This window comes from Megascapheus bottae, chromosome 36 (assembly GCF_031878675.1).
Source record: "Megascapheus bottae isolate mThoBot1 chromosome 36, mThoBot2.hap1, whole genome shotgun sequence".
NCBI classification, from domain to species: Eukaryota; Metazoa; Chordata; class Mammalia; order Rodentia; family Geomyidae; genus Megascapheus; species Megascapheus bottae.
In genome coordinates, this window is record NC_143544.1 from 458,422 (window position 1) to 478,790 (window position 20,369).

Below are 20,369 nucleotides of genomic sequence, written 5' to 3' on the forward strand. Positions count from 1 at the left end.
CTGGTTTTCACTGGTTCTTTCTTTCTTTTTTTTTTTATATAGAGCCTCACTTTTTACCCAGGTGAAAGACTGAGCCATGATCTGCCGACTTTAGGCTTGCTGTCATTGCTGGGCTGATAGGCAAACACAGCTGCATCCAGCTTCTGTCTGTGAAGATGAGGTGTCTCTAACTCTTTTTTTCCCCTGTGCTGTTTTGGAACCATGATCCTTCCCATCTCAGTTTCCCACATAGGTGCACATCACAGCATCCCACTATGGGCTGAGAAGGGAGCTCTGCTCTTCTATCCAGGCTTCCTGGAACCATGGTCCTCCCAATCTCAGTCTCCTAATGCTTAACCCACTGCTCTCCTCCAGTCTCTAGCCCTGTCTCCTACCTCTTACCCATAATGGGACTGATTCTGCCCTGGGAAAGCAAGGGCTACATCCTGTAATGCTTAAATGGACCATGGGCTCTTCTATGGCCCTAAATATCTACCTGGTAGCTAACGTAACCTTACCCTTGCAGAAAATCCTATAGCCCCATATCCTTCTATGATGATATAAATCCTAGGGGGAAAAAAAACTCAACACCTATGGTCCCTACCTATTCGGACTCCTATCTGAGTCATCTCCACTAGCGCTCTGGTTTACTCGGTTCCAGCCACTCTGGTCTTCTGTCTCTCTCTTAAATATATCAAGGCTGTTTGCATTCAAACAGATGTCAAAAAGGCAAAATATGCCCTCTTAGAGAGGGAGGTGGATTTCCTAAAAGCCTGATAGGAAATGCCTTTTGCCTAGTGGATCCCGTGAGAAACTCACCATGTCAGCGGAATTTGTTTGCTTAGGTGTTGGCTGAAACTTCCCCAACTCTGTTCCTATTTCTGCTAAATAGAAGCTTGGTGGGGGCCTCTGCTGTAAGCGGGGCCGCTGGAGGTCTTTGTCCCTCCCAGTAATTCTTATTTCAACAGACACTTGTAGTGCTTGAAGTTTGTGGTGGTGCTTTAACTAGCTTAGCTACCATACAAACACTCTTCCACTGACCTCTATCTGCAAACCTCATCTTTTACTTTTTATCTTTGTATTTCAGAGGAACTTGATTTAAAAAAAAATGAGATGCAAACATTGCTTTTATAACAAAAATTAGAATTGGAGGTGTGGTTCCACAATATAATGCATGCTTAGGAACTGTGAAGCCCTGAGTTCTAACCCTCCATACTGCAAATAATAATAATAACAATAATCAAAATAATACATATACACACACACATATAATCCTAGTTACTCAGGAAACTAAGGTCTGAGGATTATGGTTCAAAACTACCCTGGGTAAGAAAATCCATGAGACTCTTATTTCCAGTTAACCATCAAAAAAGCTGGAAGTGAAGCTGTGGCTTAAGTGAGGGTGTTAGTCTTGAATAGAACAAACTCAGGGACAGTTACCAGTGCCTGGACCCTGAGTTCAAGCCCCAGGACGGACACACACACACACACACAGAGTGAGTGATTCTTGCCTGTAGCCTGTAATCTTAGCTACTCAGGAGGCTGAGATGGCAGTTTGAAGCCAGCCCAGGCAGAAAAATCAGCGAAACTTTAATCTCCAATTAAGCAGCATAAAAACAGAAGCTACACTGTAGCTCAGAGTGGTAGAGTGCCAACCTCAAGCGAAAAAGCTAAAGGACAGCATCCAGGCCCCTTAGTTCCCTGGAACCAGCATGAACACACACACACACACACACACACACACACACACACACACACACACACACACACAGAACCATACTAAAACAAAGTAACATAATAAAAACAACATCAAATTGCACAAATGAAAAAAAATACAAACCTTCCACCAAGAAGGTTTTTGTTATATAGATTGTCAAGCAATCCTTATTACTTCTGCCTCTGCATTGTTTATGGAGCAGGAAACACCAGCCCATTTAATGATCTGCTTGCTAGTCTGAACACATCCTTAGACTTTTAAATAACAGTCATCTCCCTTGGGCCTGGGGAAAGCTTGCTGCCTGCATCTCCACTTCCCAGACCATCTATTTCTATCTTAACACTTTTGTCTCTTGGCATTCTAGCCCAGCTAGCACAGACACAGGTCCCACCCACCTTCCTTTAAGGCACGTTCAGATTTGCCAAGAAATGACCACAGCACTCCACAACTGTGCTTTTCCAAAGCTCAGCGATTTTCCCCAAAAGCCACCTTGTCTTTGTGTCTCCTTCAATTCATTACAGTTGGTTGCAAGCAGTATTTTTCTATATCTCACCACACTGAGATGTCACTATGCATTCTTTCCAAATGAGTTTTCAAAACAAAACAAGATGGTAAACAATAACGACCTCACTGCTGTCCAAAAACACTGCCCAACGTAGATAAACACAACTGCCTAGATTCTGTTTCAAATACAAAAAGATCCTACAGGAACATCTGCAACCCTGGTTTGATCCCCCAGCACTATAAAAGAAAACCAAGAAGCGAAGGGTGACAAAAAGCCTTCCCCCATGCATCCCCACGAGACAGGATGGACACTGTTATTATGCAGAATTTACAGATAAATGGCAGTGATGAAAAGCTGTGGCTGTCACCTTGGGAAGAATCTCTGCAAATACCTCTGGGTGCCTCTCACTCAAGTGTTAGGACAAGCGCTGGGCATGATGGAGCACATGCAAATGCCATGTCCCCACACTGGCACCCCAAAGACTGGAACTGTAAACTCTCTTCCAGTCACTTCAGAGCTCAAACTATGTGATACTACATCACATCAGCTCTTCTCTAAAAGCTGTAGTTGACAGACAGGATAGCACCTGATACAGCCTTTACTAGAAACAACTCATAAGTGTGTGTGTGTGTGTGTGTGTGTGTGTGTGTGTGTGTACCAGTAGTAGGGCTTGAACTCAGGACCTTGGTGCTATTCTAGCTTTCTGCTGGTTAACTAAAGATAAACAGTTTCATGGACTGGTTGTTTTGTTTTTGCTGGGGGGGTGGGGTGGGGAATTGTCCTAGGCTGGCTTTGAACTGAGTACTTACAGACATGAGCCACCAGTGCCTGATTCTATTGTTTTTAATTTATACATGTTCGATGTCCTGCATAAGATAGTTAATAATGTGCCTTCTTTTTCATGAGTAATTTCTATTCTCCAGCGTTTCCCACACTGATACATTGATTCAGTAACCGTTACGCCCATGAATCCATACTATTAATTTTCATGCTTCATTAATAAATAAATGGAGGTTCTGATTTATGAACTAGATCCTCTGTGAGTTGTGTGTTTCTATAAAGCTATTTTAGATTTAAAAAAAATACTTGCAGAGATGAGAAGAGCCTAGAGACCAAAACTTGCCAGATTCAGGATTCTAAATGGTTCTTGGGATTCGTGTTTAAGGAGATGTAAACATTGAATGAAGAAAAAGTGAGGGGGGATAGATTGGGGAGTGGTGTAAAGCAAATTAAATTCTGTGATCTTACATTGGCCCAGGAAATAAGCTTCAGAATCTTTGAGGGTTTGGAAGTAAAAAGAGGGAAAAGCTTTCCTCCAAACCTGATACCTGTGGTTCACACCTGTAATCCAAGTTAATCAAGAGGCTGAGATTTGAGGATTGTGGTTCAAAGCCAACCTGGGCAGGAAAGTCCAAGAGATTCTTATCTCCAGTAAACTAGCTCAAGGTGATGGAATGCCAACCTTAATCAAAAAAGCTAAGGGACAGTGCCTAGGGCCTGAGTTCAAACCCTATAATCCCTCTCTCTCCCCCCAGCCCCACATAATTCTTTCTTCCATACTTTCAACAGGATTTAGAAGTACTAAATCATCAGAGGCTACTGACAAAAATTGGGTACTGGCTGCTGTTTTCCTTTAGCTCTTAATTTTTTCCTAATAAAATGATGAGAAATATTGGAATGTATATTTGGGCACTGTCCAACATAGCATTTCCAGGCCCGGAGACTGCTCTTTGTGATTCTTTGCCAAGAATCAAAGAAAGTTCTTCTGCAGTCAATAATGTCTATATTCTGTAATCTATGTAATAATTTGCGACACACACACACATATATGATGTCAATATATCTATCAGGTACTTATTGTGAGCTCTCCATACAGGGTCTTTCTTTTCTGTTCCCAATAAAGCCAGAAGGCAAACACTATTTATTGTCTCCACTTGCAGAAAAGAGACGGAGGGACACTTAGAAACGTACCTAAAAATCACATGGTTTGTGGAGCAGAGTGAGGTCTACAAACCAGGGCTTCTTGCCGTTCAGATGGCTTCTCTCTGCCTAGCTTTCCTCTGCAAAGCCCAGCATTGTTCCAGATGATTTCATACTTTCAAGCCAATGGTCAGCTTCTGAGACTCTCTCACCAACCTGACCCCAAATCCTGGCTGTGCTGCTTAACACTCAAATCTCCTAATAGGTCCTAATTTCTTCAGTGAGGCCCAGAGGAGTGAGAATACTACAGGAGCTGCTCTGGTGAGTTCATTGAGATACTACACTAAAGGCTGCCACCCTTGGTTTTATTTGGTGCTTATGAGCCATAGGGCTGAGGGTCTATAAACCCTGGGGTTATGCCAAAGCCCCAAAGCCACAGGGATTTGAAAGGATTAAAAAAAATAATAAAAAGACAAGGAAGGACCCATCTTTTAAAAAAAAAAAAAGAAAGGAAAGGGGCTGGAGGGGCGGCCTAGTGGTAGAGTGCTTGCCTAACATGTGGGAAGATCTGGGTTCGATTCCTTGGTACCACATACCATAGAAAAAGAAAGGAAAGAAAAGAAGGGGAAAGATCCATGGCATTAAGGCACCCCTCACAGCAGGGAAGAGAAACAAGCGCATTTGAGTGGGATTTTTCAACTTGAATACAGTTCAACCAGTCCAAGAAGATTTTCTGAATTCATGGTACCAGATACGGTGCAAGCAGACACACACACACACACACACACACACACACACACACACACACACACACACACACACACACACACACACACATTTCCTCCCAGGAAAAGGAATACATTTCCAATACTTTCGACAACATAACTCAGTCCTGGTGAACAACACAGAGTCGGGTCACCCAGGGTCATACCAGGGAGCCATGGGGTCCCAGGGAAGGTAAGAGATCTTTCTTACCCTGATAGTATGTGGGGGGGGGAGGTCACCCCTGAGCAGAGGAGGTGCGGGCGAGGTTGACAGGGGCAGCTGGTGACCCTGGGCCCTTGAGCTGCTGCCTCTACCCTGAGATGAGTTTCAGCTATTGTGTCCCATTCGTTATAAACACAAATCTTTTATTTGGGAATACTGTGCGCTCCCAAACACCACTAAGATGGAAATTAACTCTAGGAGCAAGGAAAGGGGGGTCTTCAGGACGGACCTCCCCCTGCAGCGCAGAAGGAGGTTGGGGTGCATGCTGGGGTTTCTCGGGTGTGCCTTGAGCCTCTTGCCGGTGGACACTCCCCCCTTCTCCAGGGCCCCCCCAAACCATCCTTAGCAAGCGGGAGAGGAGCCCCCTCCCTCTGGGCAGAGAAGATGTGGGGGCGGGGAGGGGGGCCTCCTAAGTCCAGCCCCAGTCCAGGCTGAGCTGCCTGGCGGTTTCTGGGCAGAGCCCAGCCCAGGCTCCTGCTTTGTTGGCAGGGTGAGCGGGCTGTGCGCCCCTGCGCATCCCAGCAGCGCCAGCCTGGCTGTGGGGGCGCGTCCCGAGCCTGCTCCCTGCGCTCTGCAGGATCGGGGACCCCTCCCCACCCACCCCTCTCCACCACTCACTTCTCCCGAGTCCCTCTGCTCTCCAAGCCGTCTCCTCCACCGCCCCATAGCGCCTCAAAGGCTTCTCGGCTTCCAGATGGGTGGATATCGATTGCTTTAACTCCATTGTTGAACCCCGCCTTGCAGGTCGAGGGGTCCCCCCACACACACTTTACTCCATCCCTGCCACCGGCTGCAGGGAGAGAAGCGACTCCAGCCAGCCGCGTTCTAAGGGGCTGGGCGCTCGTGACGGCGCAGCCCCATCTCTTCCTCCTACTGGTACCCAAGGTGGGGGGGGGGGATGCAGAGCGCATGCGTAGTAGAGGCCAGCCGCGAAGGGGAGACTTTGGGGGCTGGGGAAGGAGGAGAAGGAGAAGGCTGATGCCCAACTCTAAGCGCAACAACAAACACAACTAAAATAAAACCGAGCAAAGAAGTAAGATCGGGGCTTCTGCCCCTACTGAAGCTGGAAGCTGAGCTTGCCATTGGACTGGTAGGGGGTGGGGGGGGTGGCTTGTGAGCTGTAGGGTTTGGGTGGGATTGGCGGGCCTGGCAGGCCTAGCCTGCTCTCTCTTCTTCCTTCCCTTCACCCCTCTCCCTGCTCCCTCCCCCCCCAAGCGATGGACCATCTTTCTGAAAGTGTGCACAAGGGAAGTGTGACCCTGGACCTGCTAGGGGGTGTGCTTTGACTATGAAATGGGACACACACACACACACACACACACACACACCCCTGTGTTGACTCTGCATTTGCATGGACCTGAGCTGGAAGGAGGGAGAGATGAGGGGAGAGAGAGGGAGAGTAGATTGGTTTTGGACACTGGGACAACAAAGCGCCTTGGAACATGGGTCTCTACTTTTCCAGAACCTGGTGGTTAATCTTACTGACAAAAGATGGAAGCTGGGCAAGGCGGCCTCATGCCTGTAATCCTGGCTCCTCAGGAGGCTGAGATCTGAGGATCAGAGTTCAAAGGCAACCCAAGCAGGAAAGTCTAAGATTCTTATCTCCAAGTAACCACTGGAAAACCAGCAGTGGAGCTGTGACTCACAGTGGAAGAGCACTCGCTATGAGCAAAAAGCTCCAGGACAGCACCCAATCCCTGAGTTTAAACCCCACAACTGATAAAAATTTAAAATAAAAATTACCAATAATCAAGTTCTACATAGCTCAAGAGAAAACAAGGAAAATGCCATACAAAAATCCTAAAATACTTAGGGCGAGATAATAATAAGGGCACTGTATATTAACATTAATAACTTTTTTTGTTTGGGGATTTGGTTTTCTGTTTGAGACAGAGTCTAGCTATATTGCCCAGGCTGGCTTCAAACTTCTGGTTCAATTAATCCATATTATCCTCATTTGTGACTCCATATCCAACCCTTGGCAACCACCGAGGCAGTCTTTCCCACACATTTCCTATTTTGGAGATTTCATAGGAATGAGATCACAGTGCATGGCTTTGGGGCCTACCTTCTTTCACTTTAATATATCATTGTTGAGGTTTCTTATATATTTGTGGCATTATTTGTTTTTTTTTCAGGACTGATTAATATTCCATTGTATGACAGGGCCAAATTTTGTTTAGTCACTGGTAGAGTTTTGAGTGATTTCTACCTTTTGGCTACTGTGAATTATGCTCCAATAAACATTTCTGTACTAGTATTTATTTGACTGAAATTCAAACCTAGTGGGAGACTTGCTAGATTATCTGGCGATTCTGAGATTAACTTTTTTTTGTTTTTTTTAGAAATTGCCAAACTGTTTTCCATAGCAGCTGAGCAGCAACGTATGAGACAGTCAATTTCTCCATGAGATCAAGAAGAGTTATTTTTTAATTTGTTATTCTTTCTCGTCAGTATGAAGCAACATTTTATTGTGGTTATTCGGGATTTCCCTAATGATTAATGACTGGTTAAGTTTCATTGCATATATTTGCTGATCATTCATGTGTATACCTGCTTTAGAGAAATAACTATTGACTTTATAGAGTAGAATACACCATAGCAATGAAAAATATCAAACTATCATCCCATGAAAGGATAAACCATACAGAGGAAAACAAAAGATAAAGATGGGCTCAGGGATCTTTCTTGTACTATTTTCACTATTCTCTACGTTCAAAAAACTTCCCCCTGTACACCAGTGGCTCATTCCTGTAATCCTAGCTACTAAGGAGGCTGAGATCCGAGGATCTTAGTCCAAAATAAACCCAACTATAATCCAAATAAAAAATAATTACTTTTATTAATTACTTTTCCACAAATAAAAATGACTCACAAGGTTCAAGTTATGCATGAATTTTTTAAATTGCCTGTAAGTTGGGGAAAATAGCACTTATACTTCCAACCCTTGGAAATATAGTCCCCAAAACCTTCAAAAGACATCAAAATATTGACAGTAAGTGACCTCCTACAGCTGATTTTCTATATTCTCCATTGTGCCTACTCACTAGTATGCATTGCTTTTAGAATCGGAGAAAAAGGGCAATCATTTTCAGTTTGCACTATGGGTGGGTGTTTGTACTTGGGGCCTTGAAATTACCAGACAAGCTTTCAACCACTTGAGCCACACACAGCACTTTAGTGGTTTTATTTTTATTTTTTTCTAGGCCTCTTCTTTAGTAATAAAAGTACTAAAATTAGCCTAAGCTAAGGGAGGAGTTGTGAGTTCAAAGCCAACCTGAGCTACCTAAGTGAGTTTCAGGCCATCCTGTGTTATACAGTGAGCCCCTATCTTAAAAAAAAAAAAAAAAAGGAGGCATTGGTGGCTTACTCCTGTAAATTCATAAGATATCCATGTTCACTTAGCCATTAAAAAGCTGGAAATAGAGCTATGGTTCAAGTGGTAGAGTTCTAGCCTTTAGCAAAAAAGAAAAGATAAGGGTCATCCCTCAGGCCCTGAGTTCCAGTCCCAATACTGGGACACACACACACACATACACACCCCCCCCCACACACACACACGGAAAGTAGCCCAATTTCACAAGACCTTTTATGATTATGTAAAAGGGAAGATTTCCTTGTACACAGGGAAGATTTTCCCTTTTGCAATTTACAATCCTCAAGCAGAAAACATTCAGACAGAATGATGCTTGGAAATTTTATAAACCCCAAACCTGAGCTCTACATGTAGCTTGATTTCATTTGTTTTGTCCCTGTTCAAATCGCAGAGCTATAATGGCTGAGTGTTGTGCACATGGAAGAGTGTCTGGTCTCCCACACGTCAAATTAATTTCCCAACAGCTACTTACAACTCCCCTCTCGGTCACACAAGTTCAACTATAATAAACTATTCCCAAAGCAGAAATTCTATCAACAGAAAGACTCCGAAGATAAAGATGCAATTCTAAAAAAGGATAAGTCTACGAGACAGTCTCTCCAATCAACCAGCAAATTGGTGGACTGAGCCAGGTGCCAGTGGTTCACCTACCACCTTAGCTACGGGAGGCTGAGATCTGTGAGGATTGAGGTTCAAAGCCAGACATGTCCAGAAAGCTCCTGAGATGTTTATCTCCAATGAACCACCAAGAAACTGAAAGTGGCGCTGTGGCTCAAAATGGTAGAGCACTACCTTGAGTAAAAAAAGCCCAGCAACAGTGCCCAGGCCCTGAGTTCAAACCCCAGGACTCACAAAACAAAAACAAGAAATAACAACCACAACAAAATAGCCAACAGACTAAGCCACCAGACATGTCAGAATTAAAATGATAGAGGTTTCTTGGTTTTTTTCTTTTTATACCAGTCCTGGGGCTTGAATTCAGGGCCTGGGCACTGTCCCTGAGCCTCTTTTGCTCAAGGCTAGCACTCTACCACTTGAGCCACAGCACCACTTCTGACTTTTCTGTTGATGTGGTACTGAGGAATTGAACCCAGGGCTTCATGCATACTAGGCAAGCACGCTACCACCTTCTCAGCCTTCTAGAGGTTTTAATGTGAAGAAAATTGAACAAATTTTATACTCAAACCATTAATTTTTTAAAACCCAAGTTGTAATTTTTTTTTCTTTTGCCAGTCCTGGGCTTGAGCTCAGGGTCTGAGCACTGTCCTTGGACTCTCTCAAGGCTAGAGCTCTACCACTTGAGCCTTAGTACCACTTCCATTTTTTTTTTCTATATATGTGGTACCAAGGAATCAAACCCAGGTCTTCGTGCATGCTAGGCAAGCACTCTATCACTAGGCCAAACTCCTGGCCTCCAAGTTGTAATTTTTAATGACGTACTAGAGATAAAATGTTTCCGTCTTGGAACCAGAACTTTTGGTTCTTTTACTCATTAAATCGTTTCTTATTCTCCTTCACCCAGAATAACACACATCAGGTAATAATTGTCCTCTGTATGTATGAATCTCTTTCAATCACTGACTGCATAGTGATTTAATACTCAATTGCTGTATCTGTTATATCACCCTACTGAACAGATTTTGAGAAAAATATGGATATATTACAGAGCCCCACAAACTTGGTTCATTAAAAAAAATTGAACATACACTCTTAAATAGCCTTATTCTCTCTCATCACACCAAGTATGATACACATAAAAGAGAGTAACTTTTATTAACTTTTCTACAAGTGAAAAGGACTCATAAGGTGCAAGTTATATGCTGAGTAATCACATTTACACTTTTAATCCCAGGCCATTGTTCTGCCACAGGGCTGTTCCTTCAGCCCCTAAACATTTCCTATCGCTCTCTCCCTAAGACCCCTTTCTCATCTTATTCACAGTCCTTTTTCTCTTTATTATTATTTGTTGGTAGTAGAGTTTGAGCTCAGGTGTGTGTGTGTGTGTGTGTGTGTGTGTGTGTGTGTGTGTGTGTGTGTGTGTGTGTTGGTTGTGGATCGTGAACTCAGGGGCAAGACACTGTCCCAAAGCTTTTTATTTATTTATTCATTTTTTTGGTCCTGAGCCTTGAACTCAGTGCCTATGCTCTACCCCTGAGCCTCTTTGTGCTCAAGGCTAGCACTGTACCACTTGAGCCACAGTGCCACTTCTAGTTTTTGAGTAATTAATTGGAGATAAGAGTCTCATGAGAACTTCTAACGGGGCTGGCTCCGAACCATGATCCTCAGATCTCCACCTCCTGAGTTGTTAGGATTACAGATGTGAGTCACAGGCATGAACCACCAGCACCCAGCTTTTCTTGTACTTTTTGATGACAAGAGTTATCTTACATAGTATGAAATACTTGCCTAATTACTTTTCAACTAATGTAAACACCCAGTTGGTTTAAAATTCAGGTATCAAGAAATGTCCTTACCATGATATTGGAAAAATAAACACAACATAGATATAAAAATTTAGGACTCTACAGACATAATGTTTTATTATATAGATTAACATGTTATCTATGACATACAAACCCTCAGCCTAATTTTAATTATGTTCTAAAATCTAAGTGCCAGTGACTATATATAGAGATTCCCTTCTTGAATACTTGTTTGTTAAACACGTCATTTGAAATATAATGTAAAAATCAATGTTAATAAATTCTTAAAAATAAGAAATGTCCTTACTATTGTCCTAATGTAAAATATGTTCATATCAATTACGTTCAAATAAATTATATACTTAGAAATGACACACTTACGACCTATGTACATAATCATACAAATTACATGTGTAAAGATTTAAATGTACATTTTTTTCTTTTCCTGTTTATTTATTTATTTTTGTTTGTTTTCGGACTGGAACTCAGGGCCTCCGTGCTGTCCCTGGGCTCTTCAGCTCAAGGCTAATACTCTACCACTTTGAGCAACATCTCCATTTCTACTTTTCTGGTGGTTAGTTGGAGATAGACTTTCCTGCCCAGGTTGGCTTTAAACTGCCATCCTCAGATCTCAGCCTCTTGAGTAGCTAGGGTGACAGGCGTGAGCCACCATGCCCATGTATATGTATGTATGTATGTATACGTTCTTGCTCTTAAACATAAATTCTCAAACTAAGAATTCAGTACCTTATTCATTGAAGTTTGCAGAAGTCTGGGGATGTAGCTCAGTGGTAGAGCCATGGGTAAAAGAAAAGAAAAAAATGCCAAATGATGCATTGTGAAATATCAGAAGTCTGGGGATGTAGCTCAATGGTAGAGCCACGGATAAAAGAAAAGAAAAAATACCAAATGATGCATTGTGAAATTTAGAGTAACTGTTTTCCCTGGTACAGAATGGGTTGGAGTTCTTCCTTACAGAGGAAGAAAATTATTATTTTCTTTACAACTTTAATTCACTATAGTTCATTAAGAAGCCAGATATTTCATATATCTATGAAATGGGCTTCTGTAGTGTAGTCAAATATGTTCAAAACTAGAAAAATGTGTCTTTAAAAGTATTACACTAGATATAATTATATAAAAGCCAAAGATATCAATGAAATATTCTATCAAGAACATGTCTGTTAGATATGATTCCCTTTTTGGATGATAAAAATGTGTTTATAGAATTTAATATCAGTATAATAAATTATAGACCATTAGGGAAAAACATGAGCATTCAGTTTTTCATCTGTATTAAATATTTACTATCAGAACTATTTTTTTTTTGCCAGTCCTGGGCTTGAGCTCAGGGCCTGAGCACTGTTCTTGGACTTTCTCAAGGCTAGAGCTCTACCACTTGAGCCTCAGCACCACTTCTAGCTTTTTTCTATGTATGTGGTACCGAGGAATCGAACCCGGGTCTTCATGCATGCTAGGCACGCACTTTAACCACTAGGCCAAACTCCCGGTCCCCAGAACTATTTTTTTGTATAGAAGGTGATCTGATTCAAAAATGTATAGCAAATAACCTGAGATGTTTTAGAATATAGTTTTTTTTTTAATCTCAGTGGCTTACACCTGTAATCCTAGCTACTCAGGAAGCTGAAATCTGAGGATCAAGGTTTCAAGCTAGCTTAGGCAGGAAAGTCTGTGAGACTCCTATCTCCAGGTAGCTACAAAAAAAAAAAGAAGAAGAAGAAGAAGAAAGAGAGAGAGGAAGAAAATGCAAGCAAGCAAGCTGAAAGTGGACCTGTGGGCACAAGTGGTAGAATGTTAGCCTTGAGAAAAGAAAAAAAAAAAAAAAACAACCTCAGGGACAGCATCCAGGACCTGAGTTCAAGCCCTAGGACCAGGACACCAAAATAATAAAAATAATAATAAACACTGGGGCATCTGAATTCTACTGGCATTAAATGTTCACATAGAAATAGTAATAATTCTGAAATGGTCTTTTGCCACTGGTACCGAATTTAGACAAAATACTAGAGGAAGCATTAAAGAATCGAGACTCATAGGGCTGGCAATGTGGCTTAGTGGTAGAGTGCCTGCCTAGCATGCATGAAGCTCTGGATTCAATTCCTCAGTACCACGTAGATAGAAAAATCCAGAAGTGGTGATGTGAATCAAGTGGTAGTGTGGTGCTAACTTTGAGCAAAAGAAGTTCAGGGACAGTGCCCAGGGGCCCTTGGTTCAAGCCCCAGGACTGACAAAAGAAAAAAAAGTAATAATAATTAAGACTCTCAGACTAGACTAGGGGAAAAGGCTAAGGTGAAAGTTAAAGGATTAGTATAATCACGTAAGTGGGATGTTAAGTGTTTTCTGTACAGAGAAGCCAGCTCTTCGGCATGAGAGGGGGCTGCCTGGCTTCTTACTTCTCCTGGGGTCTTGGCTCTGCAGCAGCCTCCTTTGTCCGGAGGAAGATGAACATCGACTTCAAAGTGCCATCCCCACTCTGTTGTGAAAAGCAAAGGAATGTGGCCCAGAAAAATCCACAGAATCCTGTGTAGGCTGTCCTCCAGTGCACGGGGACGAGGCTGAAGTTGGTCAGCTGGAACACAGAGAGAATCTGTTAGCCTGCCTAGAAGCCAAAGGCCATGGGTTAGTAAACTGGGGAGGTTGTTGGCTGGTGGGTTGTTGTGGTGTAGTTGTTTTGGTTTTCTTGTTGATTGTTGTTGTTTGCCATGTCTCACCTATGCTATGGGCTGCATCTCTAGCTCCAGATTCTAAGTCATTTGACACTCACCTGAACAAAAGGCCAGTACATGAGACCACTCTGAAAGAAAAAAAAAAAAACTTTTATTAGCATGCTTTTTTAAGTTATTCAAAATAAGCACACAGTTCAGTCTCATAAAAACAAAAAAGGAAAAAGAAAACAAAAAACAGGCAGGTTGGGTTCCCAGGCAGTATTATATTTCCAACTAATCTGATTAAAATAACTACTTAAAACCTCAAAGGCAGTGTGGGTGGAGAGTTGGAGGGAAAGCATTTGGCCCAAGATGTGTGTGTGTGTGTGTGTGTGTGTGTGTGTGTGTGTGTGTGTGTGTGTGTACAACAGCTCTAAACTCAGGGCCTGGGCACTGGCACTCTAGCACCTGAGCCACCGCTTCACTTATGACTTCTGGTGGTTAATTGGAGATAAGAGTTTCTCAGACTTTCCTGTTCAAGCTGGCTTCAAGCTTCAAGCTTCCTGAGTAGCTAGGATTGCAGGCATGAAAGAACAGCGCCCAACCCAAGACATTTTTATTAGTTATATTCCTAACTGCAGAATGAAGTCAACCAGCACCGCTACCAATTCTAGAAGGAATTGGTACTTTAGAAATAATCACATAGAGGGTTGGAGGTGTGGTTCAGTTAGCACTAGCAAAGGAGTGAAAGTCATCAGGTCTTGGACCTAAAACAAAGAGAAGAGAGGAGAAGAGAAGAGAAAAGAGAAGAGATATATTTTTTACATTGCAATTTTCCAGTAAGCATAAGCACATGAAGCAGAAATATGTTTATAAAAACAGGATCAGCTGGGTGCTGGGGGCTCACACCTATAATCCTAGCTACTCAGGAGACTGAGATCTGAGGATCATGGTTCAAATGTAGCCTAAGCAGAAAAGTGCCTGAGACTCTTACTTCCAGTGAACCACTCGAAAACTGGAAGTGGTACTGTAGCTCAAAGTGGTAGAGAACTAGCTTTGAGCAAAAGAAGATCCTGAGTTCAAGCTCCATAACCGACAACACAAAAACAAAACAAAAACCAAAGATGGGAGCTGGAATGCTGAGTGTCTCCTGGTATGTGTAGACGTGGCTGAGGTGGAAACTAACACCCTAGCAACACCACATCCAACTATTAATTGAAATGGGGTCTTGTATTTATCCCTAGGCTGGCCTGGAACCACGATTTTCCTAATCTCCAAAGACATCTGCCTCCAGAGCAGTTAGAGTTATAGGCATGAGCCACCATGCCTGGCTAGGTAGCAATATCATAATCATTTTTTAAGGCTGAGAAAATGTTTCTGGTTAATGGGGAATAAAGAAAAATGACAAGTAACAGCAATTCCCGATCCTAGATTGGGCCTTATATCAGAAGGAAAAGAGATGAGATAAAACTGGCCATTATATGGTCAGTGGAAAAAGTGGAATATGGGTGGTACATTAAAGTATCGTGACATTTGAAGTTGCAGAGTATAGTAACCTAGAGAACTGTGGCTGGGTTAGGAAGGTTCTTATACTTAGAAAATAGATACTTAAGTATCCAAGGGTAATAGATAATTTTCCCAAGTGATTCAGGAAAGATGTATGTTGGGATACATGGATGGATGGATGATAGGTGATGGATGATGCATGGATGATGGATGGATGATAAATAGATGATGAATAGATGAATGGAGAGATAAGTGGATGGATGAATTGATGGATGAAGGTATGGAACAAGCAAATAATAAAGTAAACGGGGCTTTATCATGATCAGAAAAATGTTAACAAGTGTTGAACTTTCATAAGGGGGATGGGAAAGCTTTTCAAGACAGTTTAAGTTCTCTAAGTTTGAAATTATTAGATGTTCTTTTAAGTTATCTAAGTTGAAATGATCCCAACAAATTCTTTTTCTTTTCTTTTCTTTTCATTGTCGGGGTAATGTATAGAAGGGTTAGAGTTACATTTGTCAAGTTAGTTGTCTTACTTCTCACAAATTGATACCCCTTCTCATGTTTTTGTCCCCATTTCCCTCCCCCTCTTTTCTTTTTTCTTTTGCCAGTCCAGGGGCTTGGACTCAGGACCTACATGCTGTCCTTGGCTTTCTCAAGGCTAGTGCTCTACCACTTGAGCCACAATACCACTTCTGATTTTTTCAATGTATGTGGTACTAAGGAATTGAATACAGGTCTTTGTGCATGGTAGGCAGGCACTCTACCAATAGGCCATAATCCCAACCCTCTAATTTCTAACAACTATAAAAAAGAAGCAGAATATGTATGTTTCTGAAAGATAACACACAGTGCTATTAGCAAAAAGAGACAGAATTGCCTACCATCTGTGCAGAACATAAAACACAAATCACAAAGCCCCTAAAACCCAAGTGTGATGAAGAAGGCAACAACAAATAAATTAGGCTGATACTTCCTAAGCTTCTTTGGAAAAACATGAAATAGGCAGAGCTGTCTCTCAACAACAACCAAAATTCCTCATTCTCTCAAGACAGTGGCACATGTTTTTCAGATGCTTCTTTTAGACTTTTAAACATGTGTATTCTGGACCAGGAGTTTGGCCTAGTGGTTAAAGTGCTTGCCTAGCATGCATGAAGACCAGGGGTCGATTCTTCTGTACCACATACATAGAAAAAAGCCGGAAGTGGTGCTGAGGCTCAAGTGGTAGAGCTCTGGCCTTGAGAAAGTCCAAGGACAGTGCTCAGGCCCTGAGCTCAAGCCCCGGACTGACAAAAAAAAAACCATGTGTATTCTTAGTTTTTTTAATCAAGCTTGGATAGAGAGAGCCTAATTTGGAAACAATTTCTCCTGGGTCTAGTCCCTCTGGTTCTGAACTCTCCTCTTTTTGTAAATCTCCTTGAGAATAACCTAAGGTGTCCAAGATACAACATTTCCCAAACATCAACACTTCTGACCTATCATCAAACTACCCATTCTTTCTGCCTTCTCAATACTTCCACATTCTTCCTGGACTCCTGCTTCTTTGCTTTTGCCTTGCCCTTTCCTCTTTCTTTCTTTCTTTCTTTCTTTCTTTCTTTCTTTCTTTCTTCCTTCCTCCCTCCCTCCCTCCCTCCTTCCTTCCTTCCTTCCTTCCTTCCTTCCTTCCTTTCTTTCTTTTTGTGGCACTGAGACTAATGCTTGAACTCATGCTCTTGTGCTTACTGGGCAGATGTTTCACTGCTAAAGCCATGCCTCCAGTCCTTTTTGCTTATTTTTGAAATCAAGTCCTGCTTTTGGCCCAAGTTGGGAAGGAAACATGACTTTATCTCAGAAATAACCAGAAAAAAAAAAACAGGCCTGGCAGTATGGCTTCAGAGGTAAGAGTACCTATCAAGTGTGGGGACCCAAGTTCAAATCCCCCAGTACCACTACCACAAAAAAAATTGTTCACTGAAACTTCAGTGAATAAGTGAATAAGGTATTTGTTGGTCTGCATTATATGAAGTTGTCATGAGCAAACACTACAGCAGGTAACTTTCTTCATGAAGAAACATTATCTTCTATAAACACCTTTAAGAAGGCCTTAAAACAGAAAAAAAAATAAGACATAGAACCAATCCCCAAACCTCTCCTCATTCATTAAGCAAAACAAAAGCAAAGCTAGGCTGAAGAGGTTGAATGCTTGCCTAGCATTCATGAAGCCCTGAGTCAACCCCAAGTCCTTGAAAATATTCAAACTTGGCACTGTACTGCACACATGCAATTCCAGTCACTTAGGAGGCTGAGGTAGAACTTAAGAACAGTTCCACTAGACATGTACATATTGTTAAAAAAAATACTCAAAAACCTGTCTTAGTTGTGCAATGGTGTCTCATGCTTGTTACCTAACTTCTCAGGAGGATGAGGTCTGGGAATCACAGTTTGAAGCCAGCCTGGAGCAGAAAAGTCCCCATGAGGCTCTTATCTCCAATTAACCACTCAAAAACCAGTAGTGGGGCCGGGAGTTTGGCCTAGTGGCTAAAGTGCTTGCCTAGCATGCACGAAGACCTGGGTTCAATTCCTTGGTACCACATATATAGAAAAGAGCCAGAAGTGGTGCTGAGGCTCAAGTGGTAGAGCTCTAGCCTTGAGAAAGTCCAAGGACAGTGCTCAGGCCCTGAGCTCAAGCCCAGGACTGGCAAAAAAAAAACACACACACACACAAAAAAAAAACCAGTAGTGGTACTTTGGCTCAAGTGCTAGAGTGCTAGCCTTGATCTCTGAATTCTGAGTGCCCAGGCCCTGAGTTCAAGTCGAACAACTGATAAAAAAAAGATGAAGTGGCGTTGTGGCAGTGTGCTAGCCTTGAGCTGAAGAGCTCGGGACAGCGTCCAGGGCTAGAGTTCAAGACCCACAACTGACCCCCCCCCCAAAAAAATCCCAACTTACCTTATATGTATTCCAGAATTTCTGTCTCAGGTCCAAAAATACATCATCCTTTCCCTGGAGAATACTCATACCTGTTTGCAAAACACACAGAATTGTAAAAGATGCTGTGTACAAGGGCACCAGTGACTCAGGCCGGTAATCCTGGCTACTAAGGAAGGTGAGGCTAAGATCTGAGGATTAAGATTCTAAAAGTGGGGAAAAGGGCTGGGAATGTGGCTTAGTGGTAGAGTGCTTGCCTAGCATGCATGAAGCCCTGGGTTGGATTCCTCAATAGGACATACACAGAAAAAGCTGGAAGTAACTCTGTGACTCAAGAGGTAAAAGAGGTAGAGTGTTAACCTTAATCAAAAGAAGTTCAGGGACCATACCCAGGCCCCAAGTTCAAGCCCCAGGACTGATGATGCTCATGATCATGATGGTGGTAATGGTGATGATACTGGGGAATTTTTAAAGGAATGTGGTAAAACTTTAATTACAATTGCAGGTTTTAAAATTATAGACAAAAAAAAAACCTTTTTTTATAATTAAAGCAGAATGTCCAGGTGCTAGTGAAGAAGGCAGAGAGCTGAGGATCAAGGTTCAAAGGCAGCCCAGGCAGCAAAGTCCATGAGACTGTTACGTCCAATTAACTAGTAAAAAATGAAAGTGGCGTTGGGGCTCAAGTGGTAGCTTGTCAGCCTTGGGGTCTGAAGGGAGGGTGGCAAGATAAGAGTGTGAGGCTCTAAATTCAATCGACAACTCTCTCTCTCTTTCTCTCCCTCCCTCCCTCTCTCTGTGTCTCTCTCTCTGTCTCTGTCTCAGTCTCTCCCTCCCTCCCTCTCCCTCTCTCTCTAGCCCCTCCTCAGCTTGCTAGATCAGGACACACTAGACCCCCAACTCCCCAATAGCTCCAGACACTTTTATTTCTCAGAAGCCTAGCCCCCAGTCCCTTGCCACCCCAGCCCCCACACCCAGCCCCAGTACCCAGCCCCCCAACACCCCAACCCCAGCATCCATCCCTGCTCCCCATCCCCTGAAGACCCCCTCCTCCAGCTTCCAGTCCCCCAGCCCTACCCCCCCATGCCTCCGGGGACCCCCCCCCCGTGGCGTCCATAGGGCCCCTCACCCGCATAGAAGGCCGAGAGGGCGATGGGGCCCCCCACCGTCTGGTCGCACAGCACCTTGGCCAGCACCACGCGTGGCGCGCGACCCGGCAGCGCGCGCTCCAGCAGCCGCAGCCACGCGTAGTTGAAGTGGCCGTGGAAGGTGACGGTCAGGGCGGCCACGCACCGCGTCTGCCGCCAGTCGGCGGGGCCTCCGCGGAGCCGCTGCTGCAACGCATCGCCTGCCGAGAAGAGCCCGGCGTACAGCAGCACGTTGGTGGGCCACGGGTAGCGCCGGGCCGCGTGCTGGAGCGCCCGCCACCAGCTCGCCATGCCCGCCCCGGCGTCACCGCGCCGGCTCCGGGCCGCGGGGCACCTCCACCTCCACTCCGTCCCCACCTGCACCTGCCTGCCGCCCGGCGATTGGGCACCCCGGCACACACCCAGCGCGCGCGTCCAATCCGGCGCCCGGGGCCGTCCCGGGAGCGGGGGTAGGGGTGGAGGGGAGGGAGTGTGTGTGGGGGTCGGGCCCTGGCCTGGCCTGACCCACGCGGGGCTCCGGGCCCCGGAGGTGAATCCTCGCCACTGGGCTGGGATGGGGAGGAGGGGCTGGGAGAATTCAAGACCGGAAGTCATCGTGCCTGGCGTGTGAGGGGTTTTGTGGTTGGTTTTGGAGAGATCGACGATGTTCTGTAATAAGCACGCTTGCTTTTTTCTTTTTTTTAATGCCCTTTGAATTGTGCGCCGTGGAATGAGGGGGTTTGTGGCGTGTGATTTCTAGGTCGTGGAAGAAAAGATGTAGGGAAACCCAGTTACCAGCAGAGCGATGCGCGCTTCCAGGGCGCGCGGTGCCACTGTGTGTCAGAAGTCAGAACGCGCGGCGCTTCGTGAACCAGGCTCAGCGTGTTTGCCCCACTGATGTCGCCCCTCCGACCACAGCCGGGGGTGGTCGGCGCCTCCCACCACCTGAGCTGAGCCCTGCAAACTGAGGACAGTGGGCGCTTGCACGGCAGATGGAATTTTTGACTTTATGGAATTCATTTTCTTCTTGCATGTTATTGTGTGTGTTGGGGGGAGGGGTGCGCCCCAGTACTGGGTCTTGAACTCAGAGGTTGGCTGCTATCCTTCACTCAAGGCTGATGCCCTACCATTTGAGCCACAGCTCTTCTTCTGGCTTTTTGGTGATTAAATGGAGGAAAGAGTCTCTTGGACTTTCCTGCCTGGGCTGGCTTCGAACCCAGATCTTCCAAACTCAGCCTCCTGAGTAGCTAGGATCACAG

At 44.1% G+C, this 20,369-nt stretch overlaps 2 protein-coding genes across 2 annotated transcripts in view; both read right to left on the reverse strand.

The window, feature by feature from the left end:
• Positions 1-5,988, reverse strand: part of Bmerb1 (bMERB domain containing 1) — a 35,201-nt gene extending 29,213 nt beyond the window's left edge. Inside the window, exon 1 of the mRNA XM_090325032.1 lies at positions 5,727-5,988. Within this exon, the coding sequence (XP_090181158.1) occupies positions 5,727-5,832 (106 nt within the window). The 5' untranslated portion in view covers positions 5,833-5,988. The remainder of the gene's footprint in view (positions 1-5,726) is intronic.
• Positions 5,989-13,217: 7,229 nt separating this feature from the next.
• Mpv17l (MPV17 mitochondrial inner membrane protein like) lies at positions 13,218-19,565 on the reverse strand. Its single transcript, XM_090325033.1, has 4 exons — positions 19,113-19,565; positions 18,008-18,078; positions 13,693-13,722; positions 13,218-13,497 (listed from the first exon to the last, which is right to left on the reverse strand). Exons 1-4 carry the CDS (start codon positions 19,420-19,422, stop codon positions 13,318-13,320), a joined length of 591 nt encoding a protein of 196 aa, XP_090181159.1. The 5' UTR covers positions 19,423-19,565; the 3' UTR covers positions 13,218-13,317.
• Positions 19,566-20,369: the final 804 nt, after the last annotated feature.

Coding starts and splice junctions, on each gene's coding strand:
- Mpv17l (XM_090325033.1), bottom strand. CDS start 19,422: ATGGCGAGCTGGTGGCGGGCGCTCCAGCACGCGGCCCGGCGCTACCCG. Junction 18,079..19,112: donor CCTCTCGGCCTTCTATGCGG/GTGAGGGGCCCT, acceptor TTTTGCAAACAG/GTATGAGTATTCTCCAGGGA. Junction 13,498..13,692: donor TGTACTGGCCTTTTGTTCAG/GTGAGTGTCAAA, acceptor TCTGTGTTCCAG/CTGACCAACTTCAGCCTCGT.